This window comes from Cucurbita pepo, chromosome 1 (genome assembly GCF_057944985.1).
Source record: "Cucurbita pepo subsp. pepo isolate OVF chromosome 1, ASM5794498v1, whole genome shotgun sequence".
Classification (NCBI taxonomy): Eukaryota; Viridiplantae; Streptophyta; class Magnoliopsida; order Cucurbitales; family Cucurbitaceae; genus Cucurbita; species Cucurbita pepo.
Window position 1 is genome coordinate 4,718,596 of NC_141798.1, and position 22,512 is coordinate 4,741,107.

Below are 22,512 nucleotides of genomic sequence, written 5' to 3' on the forward strand. Positions count from 1 at the left end.
TTTAAAAGGTATTTTTGCTATAATTAAAAAAAAAAAAAAAAAATGGGAGGGTGAATTTTTAATGTTGGTGAGGTAGAGGGGTATTTTGGTGAAAGTGTAAATAACTGACGAATAATGGGAAAGATAGGACATTTGGTTGGGGGAAGCTGAGGTTCTGTTTTGTAAGCCATAATGACCAAGGAGCCCTCAACGTGCACAAGAATGGAAGCATTATTTCTTCCCATCTCATGCTCTCAGCTGAGGAACAAAGACGCAAACCCACACGCAGGAAAATTTTGCGACGGAATGGGGACGTTCATCAAACTTGAGGATTCTCCTATGTTCCTGAAACAGGTAGCCTCCTTTTACGAGCCCCATTGCCGAAATTTAGTTTGTTTGTTCCTGTCGAATCTTGTAGGCTGCTGGATTTGTGGTTAACGATGGATTGATTACAGTTGTGAGCTTGTTTGCTTTTTATGCGCGCAGTTGGAATCATTTCTTTATACTTCGAGTAGATTTAATCTTGTTGTTTGTACTTGAACTTGTTTCTGTATTCGTTTGGCATCATTGTCCCTTTCAATGTGTTGGGAGGGTACAACGAGAGAACCTGAGGGTGGTTTAGCCATAGGGAAAGGAGTTTCATTGAAGGTAAGCGTCCTTTGTGATTGAAACTATAGCCAAGAAAGGCACACTTGGTGGATCGGAATTCAAGTCTGTGTTCGTTAGAGGGGCGAAGAAAAGGAAAACTTAAGAAATTGAAGACTTTAAAGGGGCTATAACCCACGAGTCAAAATGAACAAGATCAAAAGGTAGCCTATGGCTTTTAGCCTTTTGAAAAGAGTCACAAGTGTTAAGATTTATTTCTTTTAGAACCATCAATGTTACAGACTCGCAAAATTTGTCCAACTACAAGTAAAGTAGGGCGTCCTGATCTAAATGCCATAAATTGGAGGTGGACTGAGTTAACAAAATAGCGGGTGGCAAGCTTGAATGAAGCGCTCGTGTTGAGGAAGGCCTCACAATTAGCTTATATAGACAACCATCAAGATGGTCCTGAAGGAGAATCTTCTTGGACAATAAAAGTGTTAAGATTCAATAGAGGTCATATTGTCTCAACATAATTTGGAAAGGCCAATGAGTTAATGCAAGATAGGAGGTTCACATAAGACTTGATAAATTAATAGGAAATGAAGAAGGTGATAATAAAGATGCAGAACTAGCATGCGTGATAGGGATAAAAGTACCATTACCGACAAGCCCCATTATGCGACATAGATGGTGCCAGAGTTTATACACCATTGCATCGTGGAGTATGGCACTGGATCGGGTAAGGTTGGGGGATTGGACTGGATAAAATTGCGTGGGTTGTGTGAATTTGGGCTGCTAGAACTTGGATTAAATTGAGTAAAAAAAGGCTTGAGGTTGTTGGATATTGTATGGTTGGTAACTCAAATTTGCACTATGCCCAAAATTTTCACATATTTGGTACTGTGTTTTACCTCATTTAGCTGCTGTATTCAAGGTATTTTTGGGCCAACGCCCTTGATTGGAAGCTGATTGAGCAAGAATTAATGAGCTGTGGGTGGATTTTAGTGAGGTTTTGCTGTCGTTGTGGGGGTTGAGGAAGAAGACCCATGTCCATTTCCAGATGAGACAGGTGGGTTTGGTGGTTGTGGCATTTCTGAAGCAAGAAGAAAGATTTCTAGGTCAGCTCTAATACAATGATACTGAAGAATGCTTAGAAGGAAAGGGAGAGAATCGAGGAGGGAGAAGTTGTAAAAATTGTATTCACCAAAAGAAAAAAATGGTGCAGAAAATATGATAAAGTTTCCTAAAACATGTTACAGATGAAGGGGGATAACAATATAAAAGAGAATAACACAAAGGCTAATAACAGAATTTATTTTGCTTTTATTATTTTTTAATAAGAAACTGAGCTCTCATTAAGGAAAAAAATGAAATAATACTAGAGCATACAAGAAAGAGAACTCACAAAACAAGGAGATTAATAACTAAATAATAATCCTTAAACTGATGGTTTAAGAGTCCCCCCGCAAAAAAAAAAAAAAAAAAAAAAAAAAAAAAAAAAAAAAAAAGTTTATTAAATAGCTTTTAAGTGGAATTATGGAGCCTGAGGAGTAAATAGAGAGAAAAAAAGGAAAAAGAAAAAAAAAAAGAAAAGAAACATTCGTGGTTCTTCTTTTGCTTGTCACTGGAAATCATGTGTTTAATACTTTACTGTTCTTGTTTTTGGAGTTTATAGACTTGTTTATCATCTTTATGGTACATTGTGAGTGGAAGCCATCTATTGGAAGTTGATTCAGTTGGCAGCGATTAATGTTAAAAATCTTCGGGAACTTATATTACTGTGTGAGTTAACTTGTTGTACTGTCCCAGCTCTGGATGGGAACATTCGATTTGCATGGTTCGAAATAAGCATAAAGATACTTAGTTTCTCTATCAATTCACGTTCTCAATCTGTTTCCTATTTAACATGCAATATGAATTCTAGAATATTAGCTTTTCCTCAAATCACTTGTAATGAATTGTCTTTGGTTGTCTTTGGAAGCTCTTCTTCTAAAACTTAGATTTTTTCTTTATTAGGCAATCAGATGGCTTTCCTTACCTTTTATTTTGTCTTCCCATTATTTATAGATATTTTCTCTAGAACAACCAACTGATGAGTTGGAAGAACGATGCAGAAGACTACACGATGGATGTAGGATATTTATGTAAGTGCTTCATTTTTATTTCTTTCCACCATCCATGTCGAGGTTGTTTGAAATGGAGTCCGGTGGAATGAGTAGAGCTTACTCTCCCCCATCTTTAAAATATGTGAATGTCTTCATTTTTATGCTAATCTTTAATTTATTCATTTTTGCAATAATTTTCTTACAACTCTAATTTCTTAATTTTTGTGTTGAAATTTAAGTTCTTTATTTTTTTTGAACAAGTAGCGGAATTTTAAAATGGATTACAAGGAAAAAAAAAGGGCATTCCAGTTTAAGCTAATATCATGTAAAGAAAAACCAGCAAAAGATTTAGAAAGAGAACACCGAGAGGAAGCCTTTAAGCCTGAGGACTTAAGATGATCGAGCCAAGGAAGATGCTTGTTATGGAAAATCCTATGATTTCTTTTCAGCCGTAATTCGAATAAAAGAGTTTTGACTGTGTTGACCGATAGAATGTAAGCTTTAGGAGACAATGTAGGGCCAATTAAAAGCTGAAGGACGTTTTCTTAAAATTTTTGGAGAAAGTCCACAAATGATGAAGCAACAGGCCTTAGAACAAGAGCAACCGAAAAACACATGGTTTAGAGCAACCTCGACCTCAAAACACAAAGTACACACCAACGACATTAATAATTAGATGGAAGCTTCCTTTGAAGGATATTTAAAGTATTAAGGCTTCCATTGATCATGGTCCACTCGAGAATATGGTGTTTAGATCTTCATAATGTAGCAAACACCTTTAAACAGAGGGTGGGAGGGCACCTGTGATCGAGATAATGATTTAAAGAAGCTTCTAAAGAACATCTCCTTGAATCTTCTCTTAGTTTCTCTCTAGGCAGTGTAGCAAGTCTAAATTAGACTGCTATTTTTTCTTATTTCTTTTGAGAAAGGTACATTTGCCTTTTATAATACAAAAAAAGGCTACATAAGATACTAGTTAACAAGATAAGAAAAATCTAAATAAATCTCCAATAACAAGATAAGATTTAAATAAATCTTTAGTTATATATAACAATAAATCTAAATAAATCGTAGATACTAGTTAATAATACAGATAATATCAACTACTTCCATTCTTTAATGGGATTACACAAATAGTCCTTAAATCAAGGTCATTCTTTCAACACTCCCCTTCAAGCTGAGGAATAAATATCATCCATTGCCAGCTTGGATACTAACTCATAAAACATTGAGTTGTGAAATTTTTTGTTAGTATATCTACTAATTGAAGCTGAGACGACACATAACTAATACATTCTATCCCCTCCTTTAATTTCTCCTTGATAAAATGTCGATTAATTTACATATACTCCTATCACGTTGGATAGGATTATGTGCAATAATGATAGCTGATTTGTTATCGCAGTACAACTTTATCGTCCCTTGTTCCTTAATTTATAAATCATCAATAGTTATCTTCAACCATAAGAGTTTCACATAACCCTTGCGCAATAGCTCATAATTCTGATTGATGATGATCTAGCCACCACATTTTACTTTTTACTCCTCCATGTTGCCAAATTACCTCCAAAAAAGGTACGATACCCCGTAGTAGATCTTCTGTCCACTATTTACCCAGCATAATCAGCATCAGTATAAGCTTTCAATCAAGAAAATTGTTCCGTTTGAACAAAATTCCTTTTCCTGAAGTTCCTTTCAAATAACGTAACACTTTATATGCTACATGAAGGTGAGGCTCTTGCGGTTCATGCATGAATTGACTAATTACGCTCGATAGTAGGTGTGGACTCAATAGCTGGTTTTGTGTGATGGTCATTTAGTGTGCCTAGGGGTTCAATAGTTTCCCAAAGGACTCTCTTCAATGTCTATGTTCCCCCTTGAATAGAGGCTTTAGAGAAGAATGGTTTATGCTTGGTGAATATTACAACAATTGAAGTGTAAGACTTCCTAGATGTGGGATTATAACATTTGTATCCCATTTGTGGTCGTAGAATATCCTAAAAGACCCATGTTATTGCTCTTGGATCAAGTTTACCTCTTTGGGGGTTGTGGACATGAACAAAGGCGGTGCACCCAAATATGCAGGGTGTGTGGCCAGTTGATGTTTGAAAGTGAGGATAAAATTGGTTGAGGGCTTCTATTGGACTTAGATTATTTAGGACAAGAGATGGAAGGCGATTAATCGTGTGAGTTGTAGGAAGAACGCCCTCTCTCCCGTACATTTTTGGCATGTTTTCGTGAGAAAACAATGCTTAGGTAGTATTTAAAAGGTGAAGTAATCTGTAGCATTGTTAGTTCGAAATATTTTAATTTTGACTCCAACTTGGGTCCGAGCCATTAAGTTGAAGGCAAGAATAATTTTACAAGCATCTGATTTTTTTTTTTTTTGAGAAGGAATAGCCATGTGGCTCGAGTACAATCAATTAATGTGAGAAACCAACAAGCACCGAAAATATATGGAACAATTGAGAGTCCCCTTGTATCACAATGAATCAAATGAAAAAGGGGTAGAACTTTTATTTTGACTAATGGGAAAAGATACACAAGAATGTTTGGCAAATTCACATGTATCACAATGAAAATTAGAGACGTAGAATCCTTGTAACAAATTTGGAAACATAAATCTCAAAATAAGGGATGACCCATGCAAAAGACTTAACCAAATCGTGTCTTGGTGGAACTAAGAAATCACACAGGTGTAGGGTCGGTTGTTCTTTAAACTTTGGGATTAAAATGCATGTTTTGAAAATTTAGAGACCAATGTGACCTATTGCAGAAAACTCAAGGATTAAAAGGATAATTTTCCAAAATATTTCTTTAAACATATGCCTGCCCATGGCTAGGTTCAATTTTTTTTTTTTTTTAAATAATATTGTCGCCTTGTCCGTGTAACATATTATCATTTTTTCTTGATAGTATTTATTCATTTATATTGTTTGTGCAAATGTTTACTTTTGTAGGGAAACTCTTGGAGAAGCTTGTAATGGAGACATTTCTTTTGCAGATTCTTTGGAAGGATTCGGTGTTGGACAGGATGATCCTGTCAGCGTGTCCATTGGAGGTTGTAATGATCTCTTTATGTTATTTATTATCTTTCCCTCAACTAATGAGTCTAAGCCATAGGTTCTTATTTATTAATTGTGACCTATTTCCAGATCTATGCTGGTCGTCTAAGTAACTTCTCTTTAAGCGAAGTCCCAATCAGTATCTATAAATTCTCCCTGATTGTCGCATTACTGTGGGTCTCAAGATGAAAGTGAAAGGTTGTCTTTTGTATCAGCGATGAATAATGTGATAGGATCCCTATAATAAAAAGAAAAAAAGCACTCCAGCAATATTGAAAATTTGCAGTATCAAAGAGAAATTTTCAATGACACCAGTCTCTCTCAAGTCTCACAATAGACTCATTCCCAAAATTATGCCTACCTCCCATCGCCCTCATTTTCTCTATTTATAAACCAAACCCTCGTTAATTACCATTATGCCAATACAAATATCTTAATAACATTCCCTATATATTCCCATTAGTACTCTAAACCTAATTTATTATATACTTCTTTTAATTGGCTGTATATTGTTTAGGAAAGTCTGTAACTTTTTTCTATAAATAATTCCCTGGATTTAAGGTCAATGATTGAGGATTAAGCCTCCCTTTTTCAAGTTCTATATCTGTTATCTATTGTTGCTGTTGTTGTTTCTTTATTGGAACTAAGCAGTTGACAGCTAAAAATGTCATGGTACGAGAGCTTGATATACTTCTCGGAAGGATGTGTGGGGCTTCATTGCCTTAAGCTTCCTACGGTTTTGCTGTTTCATCTGACCCTACCCAGTCAAGGCTTTTTTCACCCTCTTTTCCAGCAATATAAGCCATTTGTTCGAGTGGCAACGTTCACCTCAAGATTCTCTCAGTTTTTTCTTCAAAAGTTTTTTTGGAGACCCTTTGGTTCACTCATGTAGCAATCATCTTGCGAGTCTTCTTTATTCCTTCTTTGGTGGTTTTTGTTTCTTTGGCGGTCTTTGGATGTTCTCCTTTGACATTCTTCCCTGTGTTTTATTTATCTGCTTTGATTTGTTGTCGTGGTTATCAATAACAAGGAGAAGTGAAGCATTGTCCCAATGGCAAGGTTTAGGTAATGCTCTTTTAACAACTTGGGTGAGTGATAAGCCTTTGTGTGCTTTGCTCAGTTACACCATTGTCCGAACAAAAGGCTGCATTTTGTGGCCTCAGTGTTGCTTTCTTGTGACCTTTCTTCTTTGATTTCTTTAGGCTTATGTCGTCCTTTGTCTGATTGTGGAAGAAATATTAGAATTTGGACCCTCAATCATTCTAGGAGTTTCTCTTACTATTGTTTTTTTTTTCTTCTTCATATCTTGTCTATCCCTTCTCCTACTGCATTTGCTTTTCCTTCATTTTGTAATGTTAAAATTTCAAAGAATGACAAGGTTTTTGCGTGGAAGGTGTTACAAAGGAGAGTTAATACCGTGGATCGTGTTCAAAGAAATTCTTCCCTTTTGTTGTACCCGCAATGGTGCATTCTTTGTAGGAGATATGAGGAGGACCTTGATCATACACGGTAGGACTGCCAGTTTGCTCAATATCTTTGAAATCACTGGATGAATTTGCTTGGTGATTGTGGGGCTCATAATAGAGATGATAGATCATTGTTGGAGGAGGTGCACTCGAATCCTCCTTTTATGTAGATGGGCAAAGTTTTGAGGTTGAAAGGAACAATAGAACTTTTAGAGAGATTGAGGAAGAAGTTAAAGAGGTGGCCGAGTTTAATTTAATGCCTCCTTGTGGGCATTGGTCACTATGACATTTTGTAGTTAAGAGCTTGGTCTTGTTATTTTGCATTGTAGTCCTTTTTGTAGTTAGTGTTAGGTTACTTTAGTTGGGGCTTGTTTTTTTACATGCTCTTGCACATTCTTTCTTTTTTTTTTCTCAATGAACATGTGGTTTCGTAGGAAAAGAACTTATAATTTTACTTCAATTATCATGTAACTGATCTTGGATTGTGGACTCTTGAGTCACGAATCATATGAAAAAAGGTGCTAGTTTCATATTTTATTGTCCTTTTCCAAGCAATAAGAGGACTTTTACTATAGATGGTACTATTTATTACTGCAAGACAAGGTGATCCCGTAATTAACCCTTCGATGATAAAGAATGTCGTACATGTTGCAAGAACCCTATAAGCTCGATCTTTGTCAAGAGAAGATTTAAAAATGATTTTCTCTATTTCTCTAATTGTTAGAAGCCCAGGGGCTAAATTGTAGCTTTTGATAACAAGACCAAAATTGTAGTTAAATCATGTTATGAGTAGCCTTATTTAAATTATCTCTGCATGGTTGTGTTTTTTTTTTTTTTTTCAAAAATTTATAGTTGGAAAAGGTTCAATTCAGGTCTCCCATCAATTTCATCTTCTTGAATTGTGAAAATTACTTTGACCATCTTTAGGCAATGTTATCTATTTTATGGCTGTGTGGGCTGTGATGTCAAAATCTTTCTGTAATGTTTATTTTATTATTTTTTTTATTATATATACGGACTAATTGGAGAGCCTTTATTGTAGCTGCTTGGTCCTCTTGTTCCTTTCAATTTCTTAATGAAAAGTGCTTGTTTCTTTTGGAAGAGCGAGGGCAAACTTTTTATTTATCGCGTAGTTTAGTGTTGAATTTCAAACTTGTAACTTAACTGAACCTTTCCTATTTGGATTATAGTTTAGAATTGCTCAACCTGATTTTCTCCCGGTTGAGCCCTGAGGTATGTTTTGTATGTGGTATAAATAGCTAATTAGACAACGTGGTTCTATGGTGATAGTAGGCACGTTAGGTTCTAATTTGTTTAATTCACGAAAGAGCCGGAGTGATTATATTCATATTTTTATTTATTTTCTAATTTATAAGAAACCCAGAAGTATATTAAGCTAAGTATGACTTGTTATCTGCACATTAATTTGTTCCAGGTCCAGTTATATCCAAATTTATCACTGCATTTCGTGAACTGGCTACCTACAAAGAACAACTGCGTTCCCAGGTTATTTCTAGATCCTCTTTATGGGATGTTTAAAAAGTTCTTATTTTTATTTATCTTCTTCATTTTATTTTATTTTATTTATTTATTATTTTTTATAGTAATGGGGTATGAGAGTTTAAGCCTTAAGGTTGATTACTTTTTGGCGTGTGAAATAAGGGCAAAGAAATGCAACTGTATTTGATTGACCTTAGCATTGAAGACAAGCGCTGCTTATATGGATTTTACTTTGTAATCTTTCTTGTTCATATTTTTGCAGGTAGAACATGTATTATCGGATCGGTTGATGCAGTTCCTGAACGAAGATTTACAAGGAGTAAGGGTAAGTTCTATGAAAAGTTGAGAACTTGTCTCATTATCTTATTCATCTTTTTGTGAGATAATGAGTTTATAAACTAAAGGTAAAATGTGATGGCTGGAGGTATTAGACAATGAGAGCTTCTCTTTTATCCTTTTTATCTTTCTTGTTGGGAGGAGGTAGTTCCTTGCTCCTCGTCATCTAGTTTTTTTTTTTTTTTTTTTTTTTTTTTTTTTCATCTTCTTCATCATCTTCCTCTTAGTTCTTCTTATCCTCCTCTTCAAATGTTAGTGTGATGCTTGAACTTTAGGGATGAAAGAGTATGGACTTTCAAGTCATTTGACATATTTCCTTGTAAATTGATATACTTATTTTATTTTTATTTAACATCATCCTTCTTCTTCCATTAGTTCCGTTCCTTTTATTTGCTGAACTTATGAATATCTCAATTTAGCGGAAGGTTAAGTTCTTTTCTTGGATGGTTGTGTTTATAAGAACTAACACCATGGTTTATTCGGAAGTCTTTCAAACTTGGAGTTTTCGGGTGTATTTATTGCAGGGAGGCAGATCCTTGCCCAGGCACTTGGGGCCAATAAGATCATAGATGATTACAGAAAGAGAAACATGGAAAGATTCATTTTTGAATACAATCACGTAGACTACATATTCTTGGGTGAAGTCCTTGAGAAGAAGCAGTTGGTTATTAGTAGAGGTCTTGGATGTGGAGCTGTGTAAGAAATGTGAACTTCTTCATCCTTTTAAACTGGAAGCTGAGAGGAAGGATTTTTGCGACTAGAGGTCATAGGCAAGGGATTCTCTCTCATATTATCTTTATGTTCTGAGCAGGTTAGTCTCTACTAGAGTGGATAAGGGTTGGTTTAAGGGTTCTTGGGTGAGTATGGATAGACTTCACCTTGCACCTTTATTTTTTCTAATGATTCCCTTTTCTTTTGTGCTGGTGCTGAGACCTCTTTCGTTAATCTGAACACCTTTTTGTCTGTTGAAGCAATGTCGGGTCTCAAGATTAATAGAGGAAAGAGCTCCATCATGGGTATCAAATGCGAGCATTCGAAGTTGAACACTTGGGTGTCTTTAGTCGGTTGTGAGGTGAGTGAACTGCCTTCCTCTTATCTAGGTCTTCCCTTTAGCCATTAGTCATAACCCTAGGTCATGTTATTTGACTAGCAAGTCTTGTGTAGAAGAGTGAACAATTTAGAAAGAGTACAAAGACACTTTTTTTTTTTTTTTTTGGGGGGGGGGGGGGGTGCTGGTGCTACCTTTGCAGTGATGCTTCGGAGAACCTTGACCATATTCTTTGGAGTTGCCCTTATGCTCAGTCGATATGGTCCATTTTCTTAGTTGCGCTTGGAGTCTCATTGGTTTTGAGAAGGGATTGCAAGGTATGATGGAGAAGCTTTTGCTTTTCTCCTTTTCTGGGAGAAAAACACCGTTCTCTGGTAGGCGTGCTTTTTCTCTATCTTTTTTAGAGGTGTGGAGAGATCTGAGGGGAGCTACGAGAAGTTATTAGGTTTTATGTCTCTTTATAGGCATTTGTGCCGAAGGTTTTTTGCAATTATGCGTTGGACTTTATTCTTGTAGATTGGTGTCCTTCCCTATAGTTTTTGGAATCTTTTTTTTGTTGGGCTTTTATTTTTGTGTATGTCATACATTTTTCCATTTCTTTCAATGTATGCTCGGTTTCTTATTAGAAAAAATTGGAAGTTTTCTTCGTGGTACTTTTGCCCTCCATGGTACATTTTTCAAAATAGGCATTTGAGGAGCTTGACCATGAATGCTCTAGATTTGTTAATTGTAGAATTCCCCTAAAACTGTTGAATAGAGCCTACTCTCTTATTGTGCTTGTAAGCACTTGAAACTCTTCTTTCTAAGCTTACTGAGTTTGTTTTTAAAATATTCTTCTGACTTCGCAGGACTCTCGCCAATGCTTCGATAAAGCTATGCATGAGTACGATCAGGTGTTTGTATATACTTGCTTTTGTGATTTGTCCTTAGCTTGAAGCCTTCTTGCCAGACGATACATGTTTCTGAAAATTGGTATAATTGGTGGTTTTTCCAGTAAACTGAAACACCTTAGTAGGGGGAACGTTGCGAATGGATGGATCCTAAGCCTTAAATATATGTGTACAATATGTAAATGTAAATTTTCCACGACTCTTTATTTTCATTTGAAACATAACTTCATTGCTAGGCTCGGGAAAAGTTTGTGTCATTGAAAAAGAACACACGAGGGGACATTGTTGCAGAATTTGAAAAGGTATGCCTTGCTATATTAGTATGGAAGTTTTAATAGTTTCTCCTGGATAGTCTTTCTCACTTTCTTGGCCGTTGATATACATGAACTTCTACAGTTAAACCTTTAAATTAATTTTCAGTTGTTTTGATGTACTTGTGTATATTTAGAAACTGTATGCAAGACAACAAGGTATTTTTCTTTTTAGTTCTTTTATTTTTTTAATTTTTAAACTTTGATTAATTAGTTAATAATTATAAGAAACGAGAGAGATTTCATTCAGAAATAGAATTGGAGGTTTACATGAAGATTCGAATTCATCCAACATCTTCGCAAGCTTCTTCATGTCAAATTGAATTCATCCAATTGCATGGGTGGGGCTCCAGAAGGTATTCTCTTAATGTGGGATGTGAGGCTTTTTAAAGCGATGGAGGTGTTGAAGGGGGTCTTTTCGATTTCAGTGGTAGTAGAGTTCCAAGACTTGAAAGGTGAGGTGGGTCTCAAGGTGTGTATGGGCCTCCTGCCCCTGAAGGGAGGAAGGCGTTTTGGGAGGAGATTGGTAATCTCTGGGTCTTTGTGGAGAAAGTTGCTGTTTAGCGGGAGACTTAATTTAACCAGATTCTCGTTTGAAAAGTTTGGTGGAGGAAGGATTGCCAAGTCGATGAAGTGTTTTAATAGACTCATAGAAAAGTGTGACCTTGTAGACCCCCTTGGTGAACAACAGGTTTACTTGGTCTACGGAAGAGAGAGTGAGCTTACAGATTTACTTGGTCTAATAGAAGAAAAGAGTGGTGCATAGCAGGTTAGACATAATTCTTTTGACTAAGCGTTGGCTTGAAAGATTCCCCATGGAGAGATTAGCCCAAGGCGAAGAGATGCTCGTTTTTGGAGTCCTAACCCTACTGGGGGCTTTTCTTGTACCTCATTCGTTTGTTGCTTGTTGGACCCTTCTCCCTCTAGCGAGTTCGTCTTTTCTACTCTATGGAGGGTGAAGTTCCAATTAAGGTTTAATTTCTTTTCTTGGCCGATTATCCACAGAAGAGTTAACACTCTTGATCAGGTTTTGTGAGAGATGCCTTCTCTAGTTGGACCGTTTTGTTGCATTCTTTGGAGCTGTTCATTTGATCTGCTTGGAGCTATTTGTTTTTTACGTGTTTTGATTCCACTTTGGAAGAAATAAAGGCTACAGAGAGATGATCGAGGAGTTCCTTCTCCATCCGCCAAAAAAAAAATAATAAATAATTTGAAGTGTAGCAAGGCCGTAATGATGTAACCCTTAAATGGCTACAAGCATTTACACTAGTATAAAGATGTAAGAACAGAATGCCAGACACTGTCAAAGGAATTTTACCCTCTACGTCTTGTTGTATGGTGTGTTTTTCTAATTTGGAGCACCCTTGACATCTCTTTCTACATTGACCTACTGCTGCTGTGTATTGGTGTAATCAAAAACACCATTTTAGAGATTATAATCTTTCTTCTTAGGATAGCCTTTTCGTTAGTTAACTTTTGATGTAGGAAACCTTTTCTGCACATATTTACTCATCCATGGAATTTGTCTCTTCTAAAAACATTGTCCAAGGACTTTGCAGAGTTGTTAATGACTTGGTCAAGTCGAACCAGGATTTCAAAGTAGTACATACAATAGTTTGACAAGTAAGGGGGAAAAAGAGAATGAAATGATTTTCAAACATCAGCACAATCACTTTTGGGTGTGTCATTGTTATCTTCCCTATTACCTTTTTGGAGTTTCCTATTGGTTTTCTTTTTGGAGAATGAAGGTCTATTTTCTTCTATATAATATTTTTGAAGTATTTTATTGATGACCTCCCAGTCTTATTTCAGGACCTCCTGAATTCAAAGTCAGCATTCGAGAAAAGCCGCTTCAATCTAGTAGGTTAACGATTACATTGTTTTTTTCTATCCTATTCTCTTTAGTCTTTTTACGCACTAACTTTTTTTTTACTGTTTTGAGGGCGGTAGGTGAATGCTCTCATGAACGTTGAAGCAAAGAAGAAGTATGAGTTCTTAGAATCTATAAGTGCACTGATGGATGCTCATTTGAGATATTTTAAGCTAGTATGCTCTTTAAATTATTTGATGATATTGCATTTCATGATTGAATGATTTTACCATTATGTGGACTAAACAGCGTTTATTTATTTATGAGCTAGGGCCATGACTTATTGGGCCAGATGGAACCTTTCATTCATCAGGTATGCTCCTATATTTTCAAAAACTTCGAAATTTCTGGTGTGAAGAACTTGTGTCATAAGTTGATATAGTTAGAGACAGAAACATTGTTAATGCAATCATCTAGTTTAAATCTGTCTCTGGTGGGACATTTGAGATGTGATAGAACGGGTCCTAGATTGGGGAAATAATATTTCATTTGGTTATCTGACATGTGGCTGCATCAAGTATCCTTTTGATGGGTTCCAATTATTCCTGTGTAAGCTTATTCACGGCCGAGATGGAATTTCTGTCGGAACTGTAGCATTATTTTGTATATGGTTTATAGGTATATCTCAACCACTTCTGGATGCTTTGTTACACAGTGTATTTAACTTATTATAGTATGGATATTACCCTTTGGACCAATATGATGATTTGCTTGTTAACTTATTTTTTCTTCTTGGGAGTTGGAAGTTTGTCTGTCATTATCGGCGAGGACAAACTTCGTCTTCTTTTTTGTCTATCATCTATAGTCAACTTTATTCTAATGTGAATTGGTAGCAAAAATTTGCAAAGTGTTCCATGAATCCACTTCTGTACTATTTAAATTCATATTTAGCCACAAGACCATCAATTTTATTATTTTATTTAGTAGGTTCTACATACTTCTTATCCTTGTGGCATGGCTAAGCATTAGTGGCGGTACTTAGAAGATTTCTGTGATTTAGTGCTGGAAATATGTCCTAACATAAGCTATGTCCACCCTTTATGGAAAACTGTACACAATCTTGCACAAGTTAATTACTTTTTTTTTTCCTAGTAATTTTTTGCGTTTTGTTGTTTAAGGTTCTAACATATACACAACAATCTAAAGAACTGGCCAACAATGAACAAGATAAACTTGCAAAAAGAATTCAGGAATTCAGGTCACAAGCACAGCTGGACAATTTGCAAGATTCCAATAGCCTAGATCTTTCCGTGATTTCTGATAGCATTCTTGGTAGTGGTACTAGTTCCTACAGAAATGTTGATACAGCTTCCATGTTCATTGTCAATGGGCAGGTAAAGAACGTTTTTTCCTTTCATTTTCTTTTTCACAATACCATTGATTTACCCAACTCCTGAAATGTTTTCTTATATTTCAAAGCTATTGATGTATTCCTTTTGATAACTCCTGAAATGTTCAATAATAATGATCACTTTTAATAACTCTGAATGTATGCCAACTAATACTCTATCTTGATTAGTCTCACAATACAACTGCCTAAGTCTTCAACATTGTGGATAAAATAACTTATAAGTTATAGCTTATATGATATGAAATATCTTAAGTGGGAGGAGGTTGTAGTTTGAAGTCATGTCCTTCGCACATCTATGTTTGGGGATGAGAAAAATTCCTACAGGAACCTTCTAGGATATGGTATGAGAGCAATGCCTAAGATGGGGATGAGAAATTTTGGGGACGGAGGACCGAACCCCAACCAAGACCCATTCTCATTGCCAAATTTTTTATTATCTCTAATTTATTTTAAAATTTTTAGTTTATATCTTTTCCGATATTTCAGTTGTTGCTTTCTTCACAGAAATTTACTCTACTACACGTGAAGATATTATTTCATTTCACAGTCTGCCAAAACAATAAATATGATGAAGATTTTACACATATTTCGGAAAAAACGTAGTAACAAGAGAGCATTTATATATTAGTCTTCTGTTACGTTTCTTTTAGAAAATGATAAGTTCTGTATACATATACTTCCCTAAACTAAAATATTTCAGGTCTCCAGCGATATCATTTGACTATTCTTTTGTCCTTGCATCTGTAGGTTGAAACTATAAAACAAGGATATCTCTTGAAACGATCTTCAGGTTCGAGGGGAGAATGGAAAAGGATGTTTTTCGTACTTGATAGTCAAGGTGCTCTCTATTATTATAAGAACAAGGGAAACAAATATATGGTACGTTTAGTTGTTACATTGGTAGAATTGCTAGGGATCTTCTCTATAAATTAATTTTTTACATTAGCACCTTCAGCACCATGACATCCAGCGAGGCATGATTAAGCCCCGAGGTTCATTGTTCTTTAATGCACTTTGTGCTTATTAAAAAAAAATATTTAATCCCATCAAACTCTTTTGTGGTGGGTTCTGTGCAGTTGATTTGTTAATAAATAATTCTATGTAGCATAAGAGATGGTGCATTTTTGGTGGTTTTAAGTTTTCAGCAGAATACGAACCGAGTCCTTTTCTCCTTTTCACTTCTACATTTTGGGTTTGTTTTTAACCAATGTTATGCAAAGGTAGTCGTATGATATACTCAAATGACTGTATTGTGTAAAAGGACGGTCAGCGAAGTAGAAAGGGAAAAAGATCAAAATACAATCATCAATAAAATAGAAAGTTTTGTACCCTCGAACATTATTCTACTTTTTCCCTCATTAATGCTAAGTTTGTTTCTTGTTAGAAAAAATTAAACCTAATAAAAAAAAAAAGTTTCTCTAAAACAATGAAAATAATTGAAAAATAAATTATTTATGGAATCAAGTTTCCAATTTGGAAGTTGGTATAGATAAAGATCTTCCAACGTTATTTTTATAGCTCAAATTTTGTCATTAGTGATATTATCGTATGATTGGATATCAATGAGATACAATTCATCCAACTGAATTGCAAAAGATTTTTCATATATGTGGGACGAAATTCTAGTTATTGTGAATGAAGGAGAATGAAATGGATGAGAATCTTTTATGGAAGGCAATTTTTTTGGACATTGTTTTTCAATAAGCATATATATGTTTTTGTTGCTGTGCTTAATCATGAAAATTTTGGTTGAAATAAATAAAAATACTTTTTGAGACGTGTTTGGAGCTGATTCCTCAAGTGCTTGTTATGCGTAGTGCTCTTTTTTTCAGCTGTTCATGTGAAGTTGTTATATCTTATTCTTTTTGCTTGAAGATCAATCTGTGGATTATATGGCTCTTAGGGCTTCTATGTATTCAAATCGCCTTTTTCTTTTGTAATATTATTTTCTATCTAGGTGAAACCTTTTACTTCAAAATTTCCTTGTGTGTAAGTTATATTTTATAGTATTCTAGACAATGGTTATGATGATAGAAATATAAATAATTATGGAAAGTAAATAAATCCTTGAGACCTGATCTTCGGATTTTGGTAAATTTAATGTGTTAATATCTCCTTCAGGGCCATCAATCTCTTAGTTTCAATCGTTCAAATGAACACCACAAAAGTGTTTTTGATAGATTCCGTTCAAGGCACAAGAGGGCATCATCATTCAATGAAGAAATTTTGCGTTGCTCTACAGTTAATCTGCATACGTCTACAATAAAGAAGGATGCGGAGGATACAGACCTACGACTTTGCTTCAGAATAATTTCTCCCTCTAAGACCTACACTTTGCAGGTAACTAGTTGACTTAGCTATCCTGGTGTACTGTCTTTTAAGTTCTTGAATGGCTTATTCATCCTAGTTTTTCTGCTTTCTTCTCAGCTATTTGTGTTTCTAGCATCTAGACTTGAATGTTGAGTTCCTCTAAGGCTCTAACCGAGAATGCATGTAGCCTGCTTTGCACTTTCTAGTTTGACCTTCCTATCTGCTTCTAAACCCTAAGCACTATAAGAATCATTATATCTCTAGAAACCAATCTTGATTGGGGTCTATATCTGTTTAAGAGTTAGACATAAAAAATGCCTTCTTAGATAGTGATTTGAAAGAAGAGGTGCACGTGGATATTCCTCGAGAACGTTGATCCAACAAAATGCATACAAACTTAAGCCCTTTACAGGCTCAAGCATTCCCCTCGTGAATGGTTTGGTAGATTTCTAACTTTCTTATAAACCTTGGATATTTTCAATGCTTCTTTGTCAAAAGGAAATCAGAAACTCAAATTGCTCTCTTAGTAGTGTATGATGAAACAGAATTGCAGAAGTTGAAGAATGACTTGGCTAAAGAATTTGAGGTCAAGGATCTAGGAAAGCTCAAATATTTTCTAGGTATGAAAGTTGTTTGATCTCATATAGGTCTTGTTGTCTCCTAGAGGAAATATGTACTAGATCATCTTAAAGAAACAGGCATGCTTGGGAGCAAACCAACAAATTCTCCAATGGACTCGTAGAAGAAACTTAGACTTGATCATTAGATTTCATCAGTTGAGTGGGATAATACCAACACTTGGTACGACATCTCATCTATCTTTCTCACGCACGCACAAATATTGGATTTGTTGTTAGCGTGGTGGGTCGATTTATGGACTGTCCTAATAAAGAGCGTATGGAAGTTGTACATAAAATTCTTAGATATCTAAATGTACCTGGGAGGATTTGGAGTTTTGTGTCCCTAATACTTTGCTTTCTTCAATTTTTGAGTGGAAGGTAAAGAGAAAAAAAAACTTCGGAGTTCAAGTTTTCCACTTCTTTGTACTTATTGTTTAAACATTTGGGCTCTCTTAAAGAATGGAAATAACACTGTTTGGTTGAACATAATCCTTGTTGATACTTTTTGCTCTTTGGGCTAGGCCGAAAACGAGGCAGATAGGCTGGACTGGATCAATAAAATCACCGGGGCTATTGCATCTCTTTTCAATTCTTACTTTCTTCAACAGGTTTGGTCCCAATAGCTTCTTGTATGTTTGTGTGTGAGCGACAAAGGAAGGATTAAAGCATGGATGCTTATGATACAGCCTTTTAATTGTTCTGCAGCCATTTCTGGAAGCCAAACATGATGAAAGTTACAACAACAATTTCGACGATTATAACGTACAGACACTACATCAAAAGGGACTAGAAGATGGCAGTCAAGTAGGTTCTGTTTCTAAGATATTAAGAGAAATTCCTGGAAATGATCTATGTGCAGAATGCGGCACTCCAGAGCCTAAGTGGGCCTCTCTAAACCTTGGCATTTTGTTGTGCATAGAATGCTCTGGTGTTCATCGTAATCTTGGTGTCCATATTTCGAAGGTATTCAGATCAGGCTCAATCTTGTTATCATAATGGATTTTGATTTTTGTGCTGGTGAGTTGGGCTTTCCTACTTATATATGTATCTAGCTTTGGAAAATATTGCGTAATAACACAATGCAATATTATATTTGAACTCTAAAGTTTGGAATATTGAAATAAATGCCATGCCTAATATCTACCAGAAACACATGGGAGGGGAACCTTGGGCACTCACCAGAAACAATTGTAAAAACAAATGTTAACCTAATCATGTGAAAAGAAAACATGATGGGCTTATATTCCTGGCTCATGCAGGTAAGATCGATAGTATTAGATGTCAAAGTCTGGGAGCCTTCAATACTGGACTTGTTTAGGAACTTGGGCAATGCTTATTGTAACTCTATTTGGGAAGGATTGTTTCTTGCAGATACGGGAAGGTAATATTTCCTTGAGTTGTATTGTTCATTTGATGCTTGAGTTCATTTCAAAATTTGATCTTTTGTACAATCTTACAGAATATAGCAAAATATTCCTACAATATATCTTTCTTCTCAAGGTAGTAGATATTTACACCATTTTTTAGGCAACTGACTGATAAGAAAAAATTTCTAGTATTTACAATTGAATTCTAAAAGCAAGAACTTTTGCAGTGATAATATACAACACGACGTAGCCACGCCAATTCCGAAACCAAGTCTCAAGGATCCCATACAGCATCGGGAGAAATATGTTCATGCTAAGGTACAAGGGATTTTTCATCTGCATTATTTATTTGTTTTAATTATTCATAATTCCTTTCCAGCAACCCCACAACATTTTGTGATTATTGGTCATTCAAGTTCACTTACATATTTTTGTTTTCACTACATTGAGGGCTTAATTCTTGGGATATGTTTGTATTTTCATACTCGTAGTTATCTCACATGAAGCTCACAATCTTTGTCATATATAGTATGTAGAGAAACTGTTTGTGGTCAAGGATAGTGAAGCACCCTGCAACAATTCTTATGCAAAAAGTATCTGGGAAGCTGTCAAAACAAATGACTTGCGAGAGGCTTATCGCCTCATAGTAGTTTCAGCAGTATCGATTGTCAACTCAACTTTTGATGATGTGGTCAGTGTCAGTTCGAGCCCGAATTTGGATGAGGAGCCCTCGGGAAGTAATCAAGAATCTCATAATCCATCGTTGTGTGGGAGAGATTGGGATTCTAGCGAGTCAAAGAACAGTCTTCAAGGTTGCTCACTATTGCATCTCGCTTGTCAAAATGACAATCAAGTGATGCTTGAACTGTTGTTGCAATTCGGTGCCAATATAAATGTATGCGACTCTAATGGAAGTACGCCTTTGCACCAATGCATCTCCCAGAAAAACAATAGCTTGGCTAAGTTTCTACTTAGAAGGTACAATATGTTCTCCTTTTGTCTTATTTTATGTTATTTGATTTTTCTTTATGCATGTGCTGTTATTTTTTGTGGTGTTCTGGGTTGGGTGGGGGGGGTGGCAGTTGCTACATTGAAGAACTATCCCTTGGGTTGATTATCAAAAGTCATAGGTATTATGTTCACTCCATTCAACACACTAGCTTAAATCTTATGTCAATACTCCAACACTCTCCTGTACTTTAGACTTGAAAATTAGCAAAATACTTAAAAGTGCTTATCAATATCAATTAGAGAAGCATTTAACATAAGATCTCATGGATTGTAACCATGCATTGTAACCGTTCAAGTCCATCGTCAGCAGATATTGTCCTATTTAGACTTTTTCTTTCAAATTTTCCGTTAAGGTTTTTAAGACGCGTCTGCTAGGGAAAGCTTTACACACCTTTATAAATAATATTTTGTTCTCCTCTCTAACCGATGTGGGATCTCACAATCCACCCCTCTTTAGGGTCCAACGTCCTTACTAGCACTCGTTTTCCTCTCCAATCAATGTGAGATCCCACAATACACCTGCATACCTTCCTTCGGGGTCAGGCGTCCTCGCTGACACTCGTTCTTCTCTCCAATCGATGTGGGATCTCACAATCTACTCAGGGCCAGCATCCTCGCTGGCACACCGCCCAGTATCCATCTTTTTTGGAGATCTCACATGGAGAGGAGAACGAAACATTTTTTACAGGGGTGTTATATTGAAACTATGTATACTGAAGTTTATTGATAGTGGTGTTCTGATACAATTTCATTACCTGTGTTTCTGCCTGTTGTAACTGTTATAAACAGAGGTGCACGACCATCCATCAAAGACGGTGGAGGATTAAGTGCATTAGAAAGAGCAATGGAAATGGGAGCAATAGCCGATGAGGAGCTATTTCTTTTGCTTACAAGATCTGAATAAAGAATACGATGGAACACTTCTGATTTTTATGTCTTTTTGTCAGTCGAATCTTGAATTTTGTAATTATTGGTGGTGTTTTTATCTGCCATAACTTCTGTAATCTCTTCATTCTTGACCTTCATATTAACTTATTGATTTGCAGTGACATGCAGCCACCATGGCTCTTGCCCACTCGCATAAATGACATTCTTTTTGATTGATTGATTGATTTATTTATTTATTGTATTATATACTTTCAAATATATGAACTTTAGATGAGATTTTAAAATTATTGAAACAATATGAAATAGTTTTATTTTTAAACCAAAATAAATTGAGTTACAAACTCTATTAACATAATTAAAAGAATTGAAACTATAATTAAAAAAAAATTAAAAAAAAAATAACTCGAAAATTATATGATATGTTCATCGAGTTGAATAATTATTGAGGAAAAGTTAAATTCAAGCTAAGACATTAACCTTATATAAGATTCCATCTTCGTTGACATTCTTGACAAATGAATCGGACACACAGATTCGTAGGTGTCCCGGGGTCCGAAACTACAAAAATAATTGAATTATCGTTCCAAAATTCATCATGTAAAAAGAATGAAGTGAAAAGTACGCCCCAAAATTCATCATGTAAAAAGAAAGAAGTGAAAAGTACCTTTGACATATTGATCGATCTCTTCCTCGAGCACTCTGTAATTTCGAAAGTCACCGACCTAATTCCGATAAATAAATAAATAAATATTCTTAATTTTAGTCGAGAAAAGTGCTTTTGTTTTCTTTCGAGTGATACATACCACAAACACCAAATTTTCATTAGGATGAACCAAAAATCGCAAAAAGTCGTGAATCTTAATTTCTTGTTTATTTCCATACTGATCCTCTAGCAAGCATCCTATAAACATCCATAAAAACTAAGTTAAGTAAACTTAAATATGGAGGTCGATATTCAAACCGAGCTATCAGCACTCTCTAGCCACAAATTGATTACATAATATAAACGTACCTATTACTCGACGCTCTTGAGGAATGAGACTAAACAAAGATTGCAAATTTGTATTATGCCAAATAATTGCATCATTCTCTTGTGGAACCCTATGTTGATCACTAAGAACCTCCCCTGCATTCATTACTCATATTAGCCCGTTAATAAGAATCTGTTCACAGGATCAGCTGTTTGATAATACAAAAAGAGAAAATCTTACGCAACATTTCTCGAAATGAATCAACATCCCAAAAGGCACGAGGAGAATAAATTTGAAGATAACCTTGACCCCGTAGATTAATATAGAGACCGCCTAATCTGCCTAAAAAATTCAAAAGGCTCGTGAAAATCACATCCACTACCTGCATATCATATCGACAACAACAATTTCTTTTAATTAAGAAAAACCTTAAACAAAACAAAACAAAATTTTAGGTGATTCACTTACATGTCTGTAAGTAGAATCCAAATGTTCTACTGGGTTGTCATTCATGGGAGGGATAGCCTGAAAAATAAAAGAAATAATTAAGTATTAATTATAATTTAACTTATAATAATCATGTTTAAAAATGGATAAATGAAAAGATTTAGAAACCCAATAATCAGGAAGAACATGGCGAATATTATGAAAAATAAAAAATGCTTTTGGATGATCAATGTGATCATTAGAGCCACTCCCTTCTTCCATAATCAAGCTTAAATCAACATCCTTTTTTTTTTTTTTTTTTTTTTTCTAATTTAACCAAATATTTTATAGACAAAAATAAATTAACCGAAAAAAATCTTAAATATTTAAATATATATTTTTTAATCCTT

General features: G+C 35.3%; 2 protein-coding genes across 8 annotated transcripts; one reads left to right on the forward strand and one right to left on the reverse strand.

The window, feature by feature from the left end:
* The first annotated feature begins 155 nt into the window (after positions 1 to 155).
* On the forward strand, positions 156 to 20,923 carry LOC111809165 (ADP-ribosylation factor GTPase-activating protein AGD4). Of its 7 annotated transcripts, XM_087124405.1 has the most exons (19): positions 156 to 333; positions 2,635 to 2,711; positions 5,633 to 5,733; positions 8,639 to 8,709; positions 8,966 to 9,028; positions 10,936 to 10,980; positions 11,214 to 11,279; positions 13,101 to 13,148; positions 13,239 to 13,334; positions 13,430 to 13,471; positions 14,277 to 14,492; positions 15,257 to 15,388; positions 16,631 to 16,849; positions 17,961 to 18,047; positions 18,145 to 18,402; positions 18,699 to 18,820; positions 19,034 to 19,124; positions 19,336 to 19,784; positions 20,607 to 20,923. In XM_087124405.1, exons 1-19 carry the CDS (start codon positions 172 to 174, stop codon positions 20,719 to 20,721), a joined length of 2,460 nt encoding a protein of 819 aa, XP_086980531.1. In that variant the 5' UTR covers positions 156 to 171; the 3' UTR covers positions 20,722 to 20,923. The 7 variants fall into 7 exon arrangements, with proteins under 7 accessions (XP_086980531.1, XP_086980537.1, XP_086980538.1 ...); XM_087124411.1 differs by lacking the exon at positions 156 to 333 and having other exon boundaries at positions 2,694 to 2,711; positions 5,677 to 5,733; XM_087124412.1 differs by lacking the exons at positions 156 to 333; positions 2,635 to 2,711 and adding an exon at positions 7,131 to 7,246.
* Positions 20,924 to 21,130: 207 nt separating this feature from the next.
* Positions 21,131 to 22,406, reverse strand: LOC147793798 (uncharacterized). The gene is made up of 7 exons (XM_087118826.1): positions 22,292 to 22,406; positions 22,145 to 22,201; positions 21,917 to 22,058; positions 21,718 to 21,831; positions 21,509 to 21,606; positions 21,370 to 21,427; positions 21,131 to 21,263 (listed from the first exon to the last, which is right to left on the reverse strand). The coding sequence occupies exons 1-7, from the start codon at positions 22,382 to 22,384 to the stop codon at positions 21,184 to 21,186; spliced, it is 642 nt and encodes a 213-aa protein (XP_086974952.1). The 5' UTR covers positions 22,385 to 22,406; the 3' UTR covers positions 21,131 to 21,183.
* Positions 22,407 to 22,512: the final 106 nt, after the last annotated feature.